Source organism: Macaca nemestrina, chromosome 15 (genome assembly GCF_043159975.1).
Source record: "Macaca nemestrina isolate mMacNem1 chromosome 15, mMacNem.hap1, whole genome shotgun sequence".
NCBI classification, from domain to species: domain Eukaryota; kingdom Metazoa; phylum Chordata; class Mammalia; order Primates; family Cercopithecidae; genus Macaca; species Macaca nemestrina.
The window spans coordinates 105,813,997-105,831,686 of record NC_092139.1 but is presented as its reverse complement, the minus strand read 5'-3'; the positions used below and the strand labels follow the sequence as shown (position 1 = coordinate 105,831,686).

Genomic DNA, 17,690 nt, shown 5'->3' with positions numbered 1-17,690 from the left:
AACTTTATTTTGTTGATCTTTCAATTTTTGTTTTGTTTCAATTTCATTTATTTCTGCTATGATCTTTATTATTTCTTCTACTAATTTTAGGTTTGGTTTGCTCTTACTTTTCTAGTTCTTTAAGAGACATCATAGATTATTTTGAAGTTTTTCTACTTATTTGATGTAGGCACTTATAGCTATAAACTTTCCTCTTAGTACTTCTTTCACTGTATCTCATAGGTTTTGGTATGTTGTGTTTCCATTATCATTTGTTTCAGGACATTTTTAAATTTCCTTCTTAATTTCTTCATTGACCATTCAGGAGCATATTATTTAATTTCCATGTGTTTGTATGGTTTGCAGAATACCTTGTTTTTGATTTCTAGTTTTATTGCATTATGATCAGAGAAGATACTTGATATGATTTCAAATTTAAAAAATAATCTGGCCGGGCGCAGTGGCTCATGCTTGTAATCCCAGCACTTTGGGAGGCCGGGGCAGGTGGACCACGAGGTCAGGAGATCAAGACCATCCTGGCTAATGTGGTGAAACCTTGTTTCTACTAAAAATACAAAAAATGAGCCAGGCATTGTGGCAGGTGCCTGTAGTCCCAGCTATTCGGGAGGCTGAGGCAGGAAAATGGCGTGAACCCGGGAGGCAGAGCTTGCAGCGAGCCGAGATCGTGCCATTGCACTCCAGCCTGGGCAACAGAGTGAGACTCTGTCTCAAAAAAAAAATAGTAACAATAATAATAATTTAAGACTTGTTTTGTGGCCTACCATATGTTCTATCCTTGAGAATGATCTATATGCTGAGGAGAAGAATGTGTATTCTGCAGCTGTTGGATGAAATGCTCTGTAAATATCTAATAGGTTCATCTGCTCTATACTGCAGACTAAGGCTGGTGTTTCTTGGTTGATTTTCTGTCTGGATAATCTGTCTAATGCTGAAAGTGGAGTATTGAAGTCTCCAGCTATTGTTGTATTGAGGTCTATCTCTCTCTTTATTTATTTATTTATTTATTTATTTATTTTTGAGACGGAGTCTCGCTCTGTCGCCCAGGCTGGAGTGCAGTGGCCGGATCTCAGCTCACTGCAAGCTCTGCCTCCCGGGTTCGGGCCATTCTCCTGTCTCAGCCTCCTGAGTAGCTGGGACTACAGGCGCCCGCCACCTCGCCTGGCTAGTTTTTTGTATTTTTTAGTAGAGACGGGGTTTCACCGTGTTAGCCAGGATGGTCTCGATCTCCTGACCTCGTGATCCACCTGCCTCGGCCTCCTGAAGTGCTGGGATTACAGGCGTGAGCCACTGTGCCCCGCTGAGGTCTATCTCTCTCTTTAGCTCTAAGAATACTTCCTTTATATATCTGGGTGTTCCAGTGTTGGGTGCATATATATTTAAAATTGTTACATTATCTTGCTGAATTGACCCTTTTATATAATGACCTTCTTTGTCTCTTTTTATAGTTTTTGTCTTAAAGTCTGTTTTGCCTGATAGAAGCATAGCTATTCCTGCTCTTGTTTGGTTTCCATTTGCATGGAATATTTTTCTCCATCCCTTTATTTTCAGTCTATGTGTGTCTTTATAGGTGAAGTGTATTTCGTGTAGGCAACAGATCGCTGGGTCTTGTTTTTCTATACATTCTGCCACTCTGTGTCTTTTGTTTGGAGAGTTTAGTCCATTTATGTTCAATGTTATTATTGACAAGTAAGGACTTATTCCTGCCACTTTATTAATTTTTTTCTGGTTGTTTTGTGATCTTCTTTCTTTCCTTCCTGTTTTCCTTTTAGTAAAAGTGATTTTCTCTGGTGGTATGTTTTCATTTCTTACTTTTTATTTTTTTGTGTATTGGCTGTATGTTTTTTGATTTGAGGTTAACATGAGGCTTGCAAACAGTATCTTATAACCTAATATTTTAAATTGATGACAACTTAACACTGATTGCATAAACAGATAAACAAGCAAAGATGAAACTAATAAAAACTCTACATTTTAACTTTGTCCCCAACTTTTAACTTATTGTACTGTTTAAGTCTTGAAAAGTTGTAGTTATTATTTTTGGTTGGTTCCTCTTTTAGTCTTTCTACTCAAGATATGAATGGCCTACATACGAGAGTGTTATAATATTCTGTATTTTTCTGTGTACTGGTTATTACCAGTAAGTTCTGTACTTTCAGGTGATTTCTTATTGTTCATTAATGTCCTTTTCTTTCAGATTGAAAAACTCCCTTTAGCATTTAGCAGTATGTGAACTGTGTTTTTCAACTCTAGAATTTCTGCTTGATTCTTTTAAATTATTTCAATCTCTTTGTTAAGTCAGTTATCTGATAGGATTCTGAATTTCTTCTCTGTGTTATCTTGAATTTCATTGAGTTTCCTCAAAACAGCTATATTGAATTCTCTGTCTGAAAGGCCACATATCTCTGTCTCTCCAGAATTGGCCACTGGTACCTTATTTAGTTCATTTGGTGAGGTCATGTTTTCCTGTATGATCTTGATGCTTGTGATGTTCGTCACTGTCTGGGCATTGAAGTTAGGTATTTATTGTAGTCTTTGCTGTCTGGGCTTGTTTGTACCTGTTCTTCTTAGGAAGACTTTCTAGGTAATAAAAGGGACTTGGGTATTGTGACCTAAGTTTTTGGTCACTGCAGCCATATCTGCATTAGGGGATACCCCAAGCCTACTAATACTGTGGCTCTTGCAGACTCGTAAAAGTACCACTTGGGTGGTCTTAGATAAGCTCTGGAAGAATTCTCTGGATTAACAGGCAGAGGCTCTTGTTCTCTTCCCTTACTTTCTCCCCCCAAAATGGAGTCTCTCTCTCTGTGCCTGGAGCTAGGGGAGGGGTGACACAAGCACCTCTGTGGCCACTATCACTAGGACTGTGCTGGGTCAGACCTGAAGCTAGCACAGCACTGGGTCTCACCCAAGGCCTACAGTCACCACTGCCTGGCTACTGTCTATGTTTGCTTAAGGCCCTAGGCTCTACAGTCAGCAGGCAGTGAAGCCAGCGAGGTTATGTCCTTCCCTTCAAAGCAGCAAGTTCCCCCGACCCCTATCCTGGGAAGGTCTTTAAATGCCATCTGGGAGGCAGGGACTGGAGTCAGAAACCTTAGTAATCTCCCTAGTGCTCTATTCTATTACAGCCTGGCTGACACCCAACCCATAAGACAAGTCCTTCCCACTCTTCCCTCCTCTTTCCACAAGCAGAGAAGTCTCTCTCCATGGCCACCACTGCCCCAGCCCTGTGGCAAGTACTGCCTGGCCACCGCTAATGTTCATTCAGGGCCTAAGGGCTCTTGAGTCAGCTTGTGGTGAATGCAGCCAGGCCTGGGACTCTCACTTCAGGGCAATGTGCTCCCCTCTGGCCCAGGGCAGGTCCAGAAATGCCCTCCCAGAGCCAATACTTAGAATCTGGGACCCCAAGAGCCCTCTTGGTGCTCTACTGCACTGTAGCTGAGCTGGCACCTAGGCTGATTTATGCTTTTTATGAGGGTACTTTTGTGTGTGTGTAGTTGTTCAACTTGGTGTTCCTCCAGGGAGGACAATTGGTGGAGGTTTCTATTTGGATATCTTTTTTTTTTTAAGTTTTTTTTGAGACGGAGTTTTGCTCTTTCACCCAGGCTGGAATGCAATGGCACGATCTCAGCTCGCTGTGACCTCTGCCTCCTGGGTTCAAGCGATTCTCCAGCCTCAGCCTCCCGAGTAGCTGGGATTACAGGTGCCCGCCACCATGCCTGGCTAATTTTTTTTTTAAATTAAAAAGTAAACTTTAATGTTGAAAATGCAAACTTGGGGAAGGCAGAAAGATCACATACAAGGCTGTCACTTCACACTTGGAAGGCTACATGGCAGCCAGGCAGAGGTGCTCCTCACTTCCCAGACAGGGTGGGGGCCTGGCAGAGGCACTCCTCACTTCCCAGACGGGGCGGCGGCCAGAGAGAGCTGCTCCTCACTTGACAGATGGGGCGGCAGCCACGTGCCTGACTAATTTTTGTATTTTTAGTAGAGACAGGGTTTCGCCACGTTGGCCAGGCTGGTCTCAAACTCCTGACCTCAGGTGATCCACCCACCTCGGCCTCCCAAAGTGCTGGGATTATAGGCGTGAGCCACCGCGCCTGGCCCTATTTGGCCATCTTGCTTTGCCTCCACCTTCATTTGATGGATTTTGATAACAGAACACCCCCATGTAACCACCACCACAATCAAGATATGAGACATTTCTGTTATTCCCCAAATTTCCTTTATGCTCCTTTGTAGTCCATGGCACCCACCCCACCCCTGGGCAAACACCTATGTGCTTCCTTTTTTTTTCCCTGCAGGAGGACGTCTTCCTGCTTTCCATCACTGCTGCTTTTAATCATATAGCATGTAGTCTTATGAGTCTGACTTTCCACTTAGCATAATGCTTTTGCAATTTGTGATTGAGCGTTTTCATACGATTCTGTTTTTTCTCTGTGTTAGCCTGGAAGTTATACACTTTTTAGTAGTAACTGTTGGGAGATCGTTCTCCAAGAGTCTCTCTCATGTTTCTATACATCCTGCTAGTGGAGACATCGACTACCTGTTTTTGTCTGTTTAGTGTTGTTATAAAGGAATACCTAAGTCTGAGTATTATACATAGAAGAGGTTTTGTTTGTCTCAGCGGGGCGTGGTGGCTCACGCCTGTAATCCCCAGCACTTTGGGAGGCCAAGGCAGGTGGATCATGAGGTCAGGAGATCAAGACCATCCTGGCTAAATGGTGAAACCCCATCTCTACTAAAAATACAAAAAAAAATTAGCCGGGCGTGGTGGCGGGCGCCTGCAGTCCCAGCTACTGGGGAGGCTGAGGCGGGAGAATGGCATGAACCCAGGAGGCAGAGCTTGCAGTGAGCTGAGATCGTGCCACTGCATTCCAACGTAGGTGACAGAGCAAGACTCCGTTTCAAAAAAAAAAAAAGGTTTTATTTGTCTCGTGACTCTTCAGGCCTTACAAGAAACATGGTGCCAGCATCTTACCAGCGTCACATGGCAAGAAAGGAAGTGAAGAAGAGAAAAGAAGTTGTTAACTGTTGTTAAAAAGTGCAAGGCTCGGGCCGGGCACTGTGGCTTGTGCCTGTAATCCCAGCACTTTTGGAGGCCAAGGCGGGTGGATCACCTGAGGTCGGGAGTTTGAGACCAGCCTGACCAACATGGAGAAACCCTGTCTCTACTAAAAAAATACAAAAAAATTAGCTGGGCGTGGTGGTCCATGCCTGTGATCCCAGCTACTCGGGAGGCTGAGGCAGGAGAATTGCTCAAACCCAGGAGGCGGAGGTTAGAGGGAACCAAGATGGCGCCATTGCACTCCAGCCTGGGCGACAAGAGCGAAACTCTGTCTCAAAGAAAAAAAAAAAGTGCCAGGCTGTTTTTAACAACCAGTTCTTATAGGAACGAACAGAGAAAACTCACTCACCCCCACCCCACAGGGAGGGCATTAATTCATTCATGAGGGATCTACCCCTATGGCCCAAACACCTCCCATTAGCCCCCCACCTCTAACATTGGGATCAAAATTTAACATGAGGTTTTGGGGGCAGACATCCAAATTATAGCACTACCTTTATTTCAGGCTACCTTCAAAGGATGTTTATACAGCAGACAGCCTCGGAAAATAGAGTTAGGGTCTCGTAGAACACAGAGTAAGTTTGCTTACTTTTCAGCATAATCAAGATTATACCTTCTTCTGGAGCAAAACTTAGACAACAGCAAGCGGGGCAAAGTCTGAAACCATTTGCACATCTTGACAGAACCTTAGAGATTACAAGATATGTCTTTGGCCCACTGAAGGTCCATTAGTATCTTCCAGAAAAATAAGGTAGTCTTAGAACCCTTTAGCTATGTATTCCCTTCCAGGCTTCAATGCCATGTGCTATTGTTTTATTTAGTTTTTATTTTAAACCTAACAAGACACTATACCATCAATACTTATTTAGATTTCCCCACATATTTAACTTGCCATGGGGCTTCATTCTTTCATGCCTCTTTGAGCATCCATCTAGGATCGTGTTCATTCCACATAAAGAGAAAGCTTTTGGCCCTGCACGATGGCTTACGCCTGTAATCCCAGCACTTTGGGAAGCCAAGGCGGGAGGATCGCTTGAGCCCAGGATTTCCAGACCAGCCTGGGCTACATGGCAAAACCCTGTCTCTACCGAAAATACAAAAAGTTAGCTGGGTGCCGTGGTGCACGCCTGTAGTCCCAGCTACTTGGGAGGCTGAGGCGGGAGGATTACTTAAACATGGGAGGTTGAGGGTGCAGTGAGCAGTGATCGCACCACTGCATTCCAGCCTGGGTAACAGGAGTGAGACCTTGTCTCCAAAAAAAAAAAAAAAGGAAAGAAAAAGCTTTTTGTATTTCCTTTCATGTAGGTCTGCTAATGACAAAGTCTCTGGGTTTTTTGTTTGACTAGTGAAATGTTTTAATTTTAACCATGTTCTTGAAGGTTTTGTTTTTGTTTTCATTTTGTTTTGTGTGCTAAGTACAGAATTCTCATTGGCATTTATTTGTTTATTTATTTAGAGACAGAGTCTCGCTCTGTGGCCCAGGCTGGAGTACAGTGGCACGATCTCCACCTCCCAGGTTCAAGCGATTCTCCTCCTTCCACCTCCTGAGTAGCTGGGGCTACAACCATGCACCACTACGCCTGACTAATTTTTGTAGTTTTAGTAGAGATGGGGTTTCACCATGTTGCCCAGGCTGATCTCGAACTCCTGAGCTCAAGTGATTTGCCTGCCTTGGCCTCCCAAAGTGCTGGGATTACAGGCATGAGCCACCATGCCTGGCCAGCATTTATTTTGTTTTAGCTCTCTGAGGAAGTCATTCCATTATCTCTGGCTTCCATTGTTGAGAAACCAACTGTTATTCTAATGGTTGCCCTTTGAAGATAACTTTTTTTCTTCTGCTATTTTAAATATTTCCTCCTTGTATTTTATTTTCAGCAGGTATAGTATGCACATATATCAGCAATTGCTATGTTACATACAATACATATTGTGCAACATATGTGTCATTATCAGTTACTACTATGTAACAAACTACTCCAGAACAGCTTATAACAGTAATCATTTATTTAGTCCATAAATCTACAATTTGAGCAGAGCTCAGTGGGAAAGCCTCAGCTCTACTTTATATGGCACCATCTAAGGCAACTCGCAGCTGGCAAATTGGTGCTGGCTGTTGGCTGGGAGTTCATTCAGGGCTCAGGGCCCAGGATCAAGAGTCCTCACCATGGGTTGCTGCAGCCTCCTTGTGGCATGATGGCTGGGCCCCAAGAAAAGAGAAATAGAAACTTCCAGTCTCTTAAGGCATTGGTCTGGAAGCTGGGACAGCATCATTTTTGCCATATTCTGTTGGTAACGCAGTTACATCGCCAGATTAAAGGGTAAAGAGATACAAATTCCCACTGCTCAGTGCAAGGAATATCAATGATTTAGGGGGCCGTGTTTTAAGACCCCCACAAGGTGCTAAGTGTGGATTTTTGGGGCTTTCTTGTTTTTGTTTTTTTCTATGTGTTTTGGCAGTGGCGTCAGGGAGGGCTTATAGGGTATGTTAAGTCAGCAGAATAATGTTTTTTGTTTATTTATTTATTTATTTTGAGATGGAGTTTCACTCTTTTGCCTAAGCTGGAGTGAAGGGGGGTGATCTCGGCTCACTGCATGCTAGTCGGGAATTCCTGACCTCAGGTGATCCACCCACCTCGGCCTCCCAAAGTGCTGGGATTACAGATATGAGCCACTATGCCTGACCACAGTGGCTCACGCCTGTAATCCCCAGCACTTTGGGAGGCCGAGGTGGGCGGATCATGAAGTCAGGAGATCGAGACCATCCTGGCTAACACAGTGAAATGCCGTCTCTACTAAAAATACAAAAAATTAGCTATGTGTGGTGGCGGGCACCTGTAGTCCCAGCTACTCGGGAGGCTGAGGCAGGAGAATGGCATGAACCAGCGAGGTGGAGCTTGCAGTGAGCCGAGATCACGCCACTGCACTCACTCCAGCCTGGGCGACAGAGCGAGAGTCCCTCTCACAAAAAAAAAAAAAAAAAAGGCCGGATGCGGTGGCTCACACCTGTAATCCCAGCACTTTGGGAGGCCGAGGGGGCGGATCACAAGGTCAGGAGATCGAGACTATCCTGGCTAACACGGTGAAACCCCGTCTCTACTAAAAATACAAAAAAAATTAGCCAGGCATGGTGCTGGGCGCCCGTAGTCCCAGCTACTCGGTAGACTGAGGCAGGAGAATGGCGTGAACCTGGGAGGGGGAGCTTGCAGTGAGCCGAGATCGCGCCACTGCACTCCAGCCTGGGTGACAGAGCCAGACTCCGTCTCAAAAAAAACAAAACAAAACAAAACAAAAAATAAATAAATAAATAAATAAATAATAAAAAATAAAAGTTCAGTTTTGGAAAGTTTGCAGACATCAACTCTTCAAATGTGATTTCCATTTGATTCTTTTTCTACTCTGCCTCTGATCCTCCACTTACATATGTATGCTAGATCTTTTATTAGTCTATGTCTCTTATCTACTTTACTATATTTTCTATTCTTTTGTCTCTCCTTGCTTTATTCTGTTTACTCTTTCCTGATTATATTTTTTAATTCTGTAATTTCCATTTGATCCTTTTTTGATCATTCAAAGGTCTTTGCCAAAATTCTAAATTTCCTTTTTTAACCTCTCGAATGTTATCACAGTTACTTTAAAGTCTATTTTGGATAACTTAAATATTTACAGCCCCCTCACTTACAGATATGTTTCTTTTGTATATTGTTTCTGTTGGTTTTCTTTCATGTCTTATCTCCACATATGCCTGGTGGCCTGGTGAGTTTTGATTATGTGCTGGTCATTGTATTTGCAAGTATGCTTGTAGAAATAATCTGGAGTGGCCGGGCGCGGTGGCTCATGCCTGTAATCCCAGCACTTTGGGAGGCCAGGGTGGGCGGATCATGAGATCAGGAGATCAAGACCATCCTGGCTAACACGGTGAAACCCCGTCTCTACTAAAAATGCAAAAAATTAGCCCAGCGTGGTGGCAGGTTTCTGTAATCCCAGCTACTCTGGAGGCTGAGGCAGGAGAATCGCTTGAACTAGGAGGCAGAAGTTGCAGTGACCAGAGATCACACCACTGCACTCTAGCCTGGGCAACAGAGCTGGAGTCTCAAAGAAAAAAAGAAATAATCTGGAGCCTAGTTTGATGTTTCCTTATAAAGAATGAATTTATTTTTGCTTCTCCCAGGTACCTGGGAACACTTGCAACTAGGATAACCTCAGTCTAGTTTCTGGAACTGAAATTACTTGAGGCTGAACTGTGGTCCCTGTGAGAGCGTGTCTGTGCATGGCTCACCCTTATTCCTAGGCTAAGTAGTTCTTTAGGACCCTAACCCAAAGTAAGAGATGTTCATCAGGGCTCTCCTGTTGGCAGACCCCTGGGCTCCAGTCCCTGTGTCCTGAGCCCCATGACGCTGTTACTGGTGCTGCTCATTCCCCATCCTCTCCAGTAACAGCCACCTGAACACTGAGCTCAGTTCCTCAGTTTCCATCATTCCTTCCAGCCTAGTGAGTCGTCAGTGTCTTTTGAGGTATACAGTGCCTGCCAGCAGATGTTTTTAAATAATTTGTCCAGCATTTCTGGCTGTCCTCAGTAGGTGGTCTGTTTCATATTCCCTAGTCTGCCGTTAATGGAAAGTGGAAGTTCTGAGACAGAATCATCGTTCCCATCAGCATTCAAATGCCTGATTACACTTTCCCCATTCCCCACTTTATTTGCTCCTCTCCACAGCAAAACTCCTCAAAAATATCTGTCTTTGCAATCCTCAGATTCTCACGTCCTGTCCTTAAACCCACTTTAATCAGGTCTTGGTTCCCACCATTCCGCTAAAAGTATTGTTGTCAAGGTTGTGCATGTCTCGGTGATGCTAATTCCAGCGGTCAGTTTTCAGTTGTCATTCTCTGACATATCGGCAACACTTGATATGGAGTGCCCTGATGTTGAGGGGTTGGTGAGATGAAGGAAAAACCCAGCCAAGGGCAATGAGGAATGGCTTCTTTCCACCTCCTCCTTCCCTACCTTTGTTGTGGTTTTTGTTGTTTCTCTAACACTGATTACCTTATAGTTTATTTAATGTACTTCCTTATTTTGTGTTTTTACTTAAGTCATTTTGTTGATCTGCCCCATAATAACAAAGGCTCGGGCCAAGCGTGGTGGCTCACGCCTGTAATTCCAGCACTTTGGGAGACCGAGGTGGGTGGATCACTTGAGGTCAGGAGTTCGAGACCAGCCTGGCCAACATGGCAAAACCCTGTCCCTACTAAAAATATAAAAATTAGCTGGGCGTTGTGGCACATGCCTGTAATCCCAGCTACTAGGGAGGCTGAGGCAGGAGAATTACAGGAGAATTGCTTGAACCCGGGGAGCAGATGTTGCAGTGAGCTGAGATCATGCCACTGCACTCCAGCCTGGGTGACAAAGTGAGATTGTGTCTCAAAAAACAAACAAACAAAAATAGGCAGCCAGGCACGGTGGCGCACGCCTGTAATCCCAGCACTTTGGGAGGCCAAGTCAGGCGGATCACGAGGTCAGGAGATGGAGACCATCCTGGCTAACACAGTGAAACCCCGTCTCTACTAAAAAATAGAAAAAAAAAGTAGCCGGGCGTGGTGGCGGGCGCCTGTAGTCCTAGCTACTTGGGAGGGTGAGGCAGGAGAATGGCGTGAACCCGGGAGGCAGAGCTTGCAGTGAGCCGAGATCGCGCCACTGCCCTCCAGCCTGGGCAACAGAGTGAGACTCCATCTCAAAAAAAAAAAAAAAAAAAAAGGCTTCAGGAGGGCAGAGCATTTTATGCAATTGTTCATTAATTGACTCCTCCATTTGGCACAGATCACATGCCCAGTAGTTAATTGTTAATTGACGCACTGTCTGTGGAACAGCAGACTGGTCTCGTGAGCCAACACTCTCTGGGAACTGCCTCTACTAGACTCTGGCCAACTCCTGCGCTTGTAGTGGTATGCAAGACAAAACCTTCTGGTATGTTAAAAGCCCTGGTCAGAACTTTAAGTAACCATCACTGATATGTAATGGTTTTGGTTTTTTGAAAGTGCTTTTATAGTGCTTTTTCATCTGTCCTCACAGCACCTCTGGGAGGTAGGTAGGACAGGTACAGTTAGTCTCATATTTCAAATGGGGCTCAGAGAGGGAAAAGGATTTCCCAAGATCACACAGCACCTTAGTAGCAAAACTTGGACTCAACCCCAACACTTAAAAATGAACAAAGCTGGCTGGGCGCGGTGGCTCATGCCTATAATCCCAGCACTTTGGGAGGCCCAGGCACGCAAGTTGCCTGAGGCCAGGAGTTTAAGATCAGCCTGGCCAACATGACAAGACCCTGTCTCTTCTAAAAATACAAAAAATTAGCCGGGAGTGGTAGCGGGCGTCTGTAATCCCAGCTACTCTGGAGGCTGAGTCAGGAGAATCGCTTGAACCTGGGAAATGGACGCTGCAGTGAGCTGAGATCACGCCACTGCACTCCAGCCTGAGCAACGAGAGTGAAACTCTGTCTCAAAAAAAAAAGAAAAATTTCCCTGTTTTTTTAATAGCTCATTTTAATGGCTGCAAAATAGTTTATTACATAGTTATACCATAATTTATATAATACTTTGTTGCTGTACATTTAGGTTAAACAATACTTACTTAGTTCCTACTATGAACAGGGGCCAAGTACTGGAGGCTGGGGCTCTCAGATGTGGCCATCGAATTGGAAAGTGGATATGGCAGGGCTGTGGTAAAATAAAATATAAAAGTAATAAATGATATTACCAAAGAAAAGGAAAGTTTTTCAAAATAAAAGAAAATCTAGACAGGCACAGTGGCTCACACCTGTAATCCCAGCACTTTTGGAGGCTGAGGCAGGAGGATCACTTGAGGCCAGGACTTCAAGACCAACCTGGGCAACATAGCAAGACCCCCACTCTCTACAAAAATTTAAAAAATTAGGCCAGGTGCCGTGCCGTGGCTCACAGTGACTCATGCCTGTAATCCTAGCACTTTGAGAGGCTGAGGGGGGCAGATTGCATGAGCTCAGGAGTTCGAGACCAGCCTGGGCAACATGGCAAAACCCCATCTCTACTAAAAATACAAAAAATTAGCCAGGTGTGGTGGCACGTGCCTTTAATCCCAGCTACTCTGAAGGCTGAGGTAGGAGAATTGCTTTAACCCGAGAGGTGAAGGTCTCAGTGAGCTGAGATTACAACACTGCACTCCAGCCCAGGTGACAAAACGAGACTCATCTCCAAAAAAAAAAAAAAAAAAAAATTAGCTGGGCATGGTGGTGCATGCCTGTAATCCCAGCTACTCAAGAGCTAAGGTAGGAGGATCCCTTCAGCCCAGGACTTCGAAGATGCAGTGAGTCATGATCACACCACCGCACCCCAGCCTGGGTTACAGAGCTGGGTTTGTCTCTAAAAAACAACGTCTAACCTAAATGCCATTATGTCGTTTACATGTGTATAGATGTGTGTGTGTGTTTGCTTGGGAGGGGAGTCAGGCTGGGGCAGGCCAGGCTGCAGTCTGGGGACCTTCTGATTCCAGCAGGGATGTGGGCTGAGGGTCCCGCCTGGCTCATTTCTGGGTCTTGCTCCTCTGTCCTGGCTCTACAGACTCTTCCAGCTGGGGTTGGAGGCTGACGCCCTGGTGAATTTCCAGCAGTATTCCTCGCAGCTGCTACCCTTCTATGAGAGCTCCCCCCAAGTCCTGCAGACTGAAGTCCTGCAGCACCTGACCGACCTCATCCGTAACCACCCCAGCTGGTCAGTGGCCCACCTGGCTGTGGAGCTAGGGATCCGCGAGTGCTTCCATCACAGCCGTGTCATCAGGTGAGCAAGGGAACAAGACCATTTGGACAATGTGTGTGTACCAGCTTGTATGGGCAGTGGGGGCTGCAGGCCTCCGTTCCCCTCCGTAGTTTGACTTTAAAAGGAGCAGGGCCTGGCGTGGTTGCTCACTAATGCAGTCCCAGCACTTTGAGAGGCTGAGGAGGGAGGATCATTTGAGGCTGGGAGTTCAAGACCAGCCTGGCAAAATAGCAAGACCTTGTCTCTACGAAAAAATTAAAAAATTAGCTGTATGTGGTGGCATGTGTCTGTAGTCCTAGCCACTTGGGATGCTGAGGCAGGAGGATTACTTGAGCCCAGGAGTTTATAGGTTACAGTGAGCTATGATTGTACCACTGCACTTCAGCCTGGGCGACAGAATGAGACCTTGTCTCTAGGAAAAAAGAAAAAAAAAAAAAAAAGGTACGGCATTGCTACCAGATTAAAATGTAAGAAGGACAATGTAATATTTCTGGAGTCCGGAGTGCTCACCAGGTGCCAGGTCTGTGGGAGCTGATTTCTACCCACCGTGAAATTGAATTTTCCCAACCCCCACAAGGTATCGTGATTTTATTTTATTTTATTGTTTTTTGAGATGGAGTCTTAGTCTGTCACCCAGGCTGGAGTGCAGTGGTGTGATCTCGGCTCACTGCAACCTCTGCCTCCTGGGTTCAGGTGATTCTCCTGCCTCAGCTTCCCAAATAGCTGGGAGTACAGGCGTGTGTCATCATGCCCAGGTAATTTTTGTATTTTTAGTAGAGACGGGTTTCACCATGTTGGCCAGATTGGTCTCGAACTCCTGACCTCAGGTGATCTGCCCTCCTCGGCCTCCCAAAGTGTTGGGATTCCAGGCGTGAGCCACCATGCCCGGCCCACGTATTGTCATTCTAGAGAGAGCTAACAGGATTTGTGCCGGTCACTCAGCCAGAGAGGGTGAAAGAGGGGCTTGGATCCTTGGTGTCTGCTTCCAGGCCGCTCTTCTGGAAGCTGAAGGCCTCCTTTTGTGAATCCATTCAGCCAGCAGATGGAGCAGCGGTTGCCCCTGGTGAGGGTACTGTGCCCACACTTGCACAGGACACCAGTTGGCCATCTTGTGCAGAGGTAGCCACACCTCCTCTGAGTCTCTACCCCAGATGGCTCAGTTAAGTTCCTAGGCCCAGAACTCAACCTCACTGCTGGCCGGGTGTGCTGGCTCATACTTGTAATCCCAGCAGTTTTGGAGGCTGACCTCAGGGCAGACATACCACTTGAGGTCAGGAGTTTGAGACCAGCCTGGCCAACATGGTGAAACCCTGTCTCTACTAAAAATACAAAAAATTAGCCAGGCGTGGTGGCGCATGCTTGTAATCCCAGCTACTCGAGAGGCTGACGATTAAACCCGGGAGGCGGAGGTTGCAGTAAGCCGAGATTGCATCACTGCATTCCAGCCTGGGCAACAACAGCGAAAGTCCATCTCAAAAATCAAAACAAAACAAAAACCCTCACTGCACTTTAGTTTCCAGGCGTGCTCTTCTCTTGGACAGCACCGTGTCTCATCTCACGACGGCTCTGTCCATTTCCTGGGGCAGGCACAGCAGGTTGTGTAGATAAGGATATTGACGCCAAGGAAGGTTAAGTGAATTGCCTGAGGCTAGTGAGATATCCGCATCTGCGACCCTTTCCTGTGCCACCACCCTGCCCACTTCTTGCTGGTGTGGCCCTGGGGTCCATCTCTTGTACAAGTGAGCAAACTGAACAAAAACCTGATACAGGTCACATCAGATGTAAATACATTCAAATCAGCCCAACTAGCTGAGTGGTGGGAATGCTTTTGAGCTCAAATAAACCAGAATGTCTGAGTTTCCGACTTAGGTTCCGACTTAGGTTCCGACTTAGGTTCCCCTGCCGCCTTGTGCCACACCTGCTCACCTCTGCTCACCCTGGCCCTTCCCTGCAGCTGTGCCAATTGCACGGAGAATGAGGAGGGCTGCACACCCCTGCACCTGGCCTGCCGCAAGGGTGATGGGGAGATCCTGGTGGAGCTGGTGCAGTACTGCCACGCTCAGATGGATGTCACCGACAACAAGGGAGAGACGGTCTTCCATTATGCTGTCCAGGGTGACAATTCCCAGGTGCTACAGGTGAGCAGGGGGAGGGGCAGGGTGACTGGTACTGATACCTCCCGGTGTCCACAGTTCCCTTTGGGCCCCTGGGCTCGGGTGTCACTCTTGGGCCTCTTACTGTCCCCTGTTGGTCCTTGAGGCCTGAGCTCCTTCATGGAGGGTGCAGACCCCTCGCTGGCTCTTCCCTCCCAGCGCTTTTCCAGGAGCCACCGTCCTCGGTCTCTTTGCTTGATAACCCTAGGGACGACCTCCAACCCAGTAAAATAAACCCAAGGCCCAGCTCCAGCCAGCCAGTTCAGTTCCACTTTTCCTGAGCACAGTCTGTGAGCCAGATACCTGCCTGGAGGGGCTCGTGGGCCAGCGGGACCTGGGCTTAACCTTTTGCGAGCTTGTCCAACCTGCGGCCCTGCAGGCTGCATGCAGCCCAGGACAGCTTTGAATGTGGCCCAACACAAATTCATAAACTTTCTTAAAACATTATGAGATTCATGCACGGACCTTTTTTTCCGATCAGCTGTCGTTAGCGGTCTTGTATTTTATGTGTGATCCAAGACAATTCTTCCAGTGTGGCCCAGGGAGGCCAAAATATTGGACACCCCTGTTTTACAGCAATTCAAACCAAGCAAACCGAGCTCTCTCCAGTTCCTGTAGGCATTTATGCCAGAGGCCTTCCTGTTAACGTTTTTGATTACCTGGGTAAAAGATGTGATTTTTTAATTGTGGGCAAGCTGATGGGTGATATTATTAAATAGCTATTTCATGTATTAGATTGAACAGAAAAGACAGGATGTTGGATTATGTTTTATTGTCTAGAATTAGAAAATTCTTCTAAAGATCATGTTCTCTGTGCCTTGGCATCAGAATGCAACCACGTTATTCCAGAAAATGTGGATTCCTTGTTTTTTTTTTTTTTTTTTTTAAGACAGAGTCTCCCTCTGTTGCCCAGGCTGGAGTGCAGTGGTGTGATCTTGGCTCACTGCAACCTCTGCCTCCTGGGTTCAGGTGATGCTCGTGCCTCAGCTTCCTGAGTAGCTGGGATTACAGGCATGTGCCACCAAGCCTGGGTAATTTCCGTATTTTTAGTAGAGATGGGGTTTTGCCGTGTTGCCCAGGCTGGTCTCCAACTCCTGGCCTCAAGTGATCCACCCGCCTCGGCCTCCCAAAATGCCAGGATTACAGATGTGAGCCACCGCGCCTGGCCCAGAAAATGTGGATTCCATATCTTATGCTTCGTGCTCTCAGGGAAGGGAATTCTCCACCCACAGTTGAACTCCGCTTTTGCTGACAATCCTCTGCGTACCCAGCACGGTTCCGCGCAGACCCTGCCTCCACGTGGGGGCGCGCACACCCGCTTCTCAGTGGTCATGCACGACTGCAGCCGTCCTTCATCGGGTGCTGATTGGTTCCTGACCCTGAACTGAGTGTTGTATATGTTCTAGTTAATTCTGAGAATACACTTATGGGGTGGAGGTCATTATTCCCCTTTCCTCTCCGAAGAAGCTGAGGTTCAGTGTTGTTAAGAAGCGTGCCCAGGGAGGGCCACAAAGCTGAAAGGGTGGGGCTTGATCTTTCACTGGCCTTGATGCCAGCCCCTTGCTCTCCCTGCTGTGTCTCTGGCCTGCCTCCAGGCCCAGTGGGACTGCTGTGAGGTGACCCTGGTGTCACATAGGTGCACTGTGGTTGTTGTAATGAACCTCATGGGGACAGCATTCAGCTAAAAGAGAGTAAAACCCTCCTAGTGCTTTCTTTTTTTTGAGACAGGGTCTATCTAGCTCTGTCACCCAGGCTGGAGTGCAGTGGCGCAATCGTGGCTCACTGCAGCCTCGACCTTCTGGGCTCAGGTGATCCTCCCACCTCAACCTCCTGAGCAGCTTGGGACTACAGGCTCGTGCCACCACACAGGCTAATTTTTTTTTTTTTTTTTTTTTTTTTTTTGAGACGGAGTCTCGCTCTGTTGCCCAGGCTGGAGTGCAGTGGCCGGATCTCAGCTCACTGCAAGCTCCACCTCCCGGGTTTACGCCATTCTCCTGCCTCAGCCTCCCGAGTAGCTGGGACTACAAGTGCCCGCCACCTCACCCGGCTAGTTTTTTGTATTTTTTTTTTTTTTTAGTAGAGACGGGGTTTCACCGTGTTAGCCAGGATGGTCTTGATCTCCTGACCTTGTGATCCGCCCTTCTCGGCCTCCCAAAGTCCTGGGATTACAGCACACAGGCTAATTTTTTTTTTTTTTTTTTTTTTTTTGAGACGGAGTGTCGCTCTGTCGCCCAGGCTGGAGTTCAGTGGCCGGATCTCAGCTCACTGCAAGCTCCGCCTCCCGGGTTCACGCCATTCTCCTGCCTCAGCCTCCCGAGTAGCTGGGACTACAGGCACCCGCCACCTCGCCCGGCTAGTTTTATTTTTGTATTTTTTTTAGTAGAGACGGGGTTTCACCGTGTTAGCCAGGATGGTCTCGATCTCCTGACCTTGTGATCCGCCCGTCTCGGCCTCCCAAAGTGCTGGGATTACAGGCTTGAGCCACCGCGCCCGGCCAAGCTAATTTTTAAAAATTTTTTGATAGAGACGGGTCTCCCTGTGTTGCCCAGGCTGGTATCAAACTCCTGGTCTCAGGTGATCCTCTTGCCTCCCAATGTGTTGGGATTACAGGTTTGAGCCACTGCGCCTGGCCCCTAGTTCTCTTTTTAATACTGCCATTCTTTCATTGGAAACATAGTACCTGTGTGTAGAAA

The 17,690-nt window shown here is 46.8% G+C and overlaps 1 protein-coding gene across 5 annotated transcripts in view; it reads left to right on the top strand.

Annotated features, from left to right (window-relative positions):
• The window catches only part of LOC105464455 (phospholipase A2 group VI), a 73,989-nt gene that overhangs the window by 27,339 nt on the left and 28,960 nt on the right, over positions 1-17,690 (top strand). For 4 of the 5 annotated variants that reach the window (XM_011712400.2, XM_011712398.2, XM_011712399.3 and 1 more), the window contains exons 3-4: positions 12,650-12,865; positions 14,799-14,982. In XM_011712400.2, coding sequence (XP_011710702.2) covers positions 12,650-12,865; positions 14,799-14,982 — 400 coding nt within the window. Of the gene's footprint in view, positions 1-12,649; positions 12,866-14,798; positions 14,983-17,690 lie in introns of those variants that run through there. The other variant, XM_071080583.1, reaches the window with a different exon arrangement.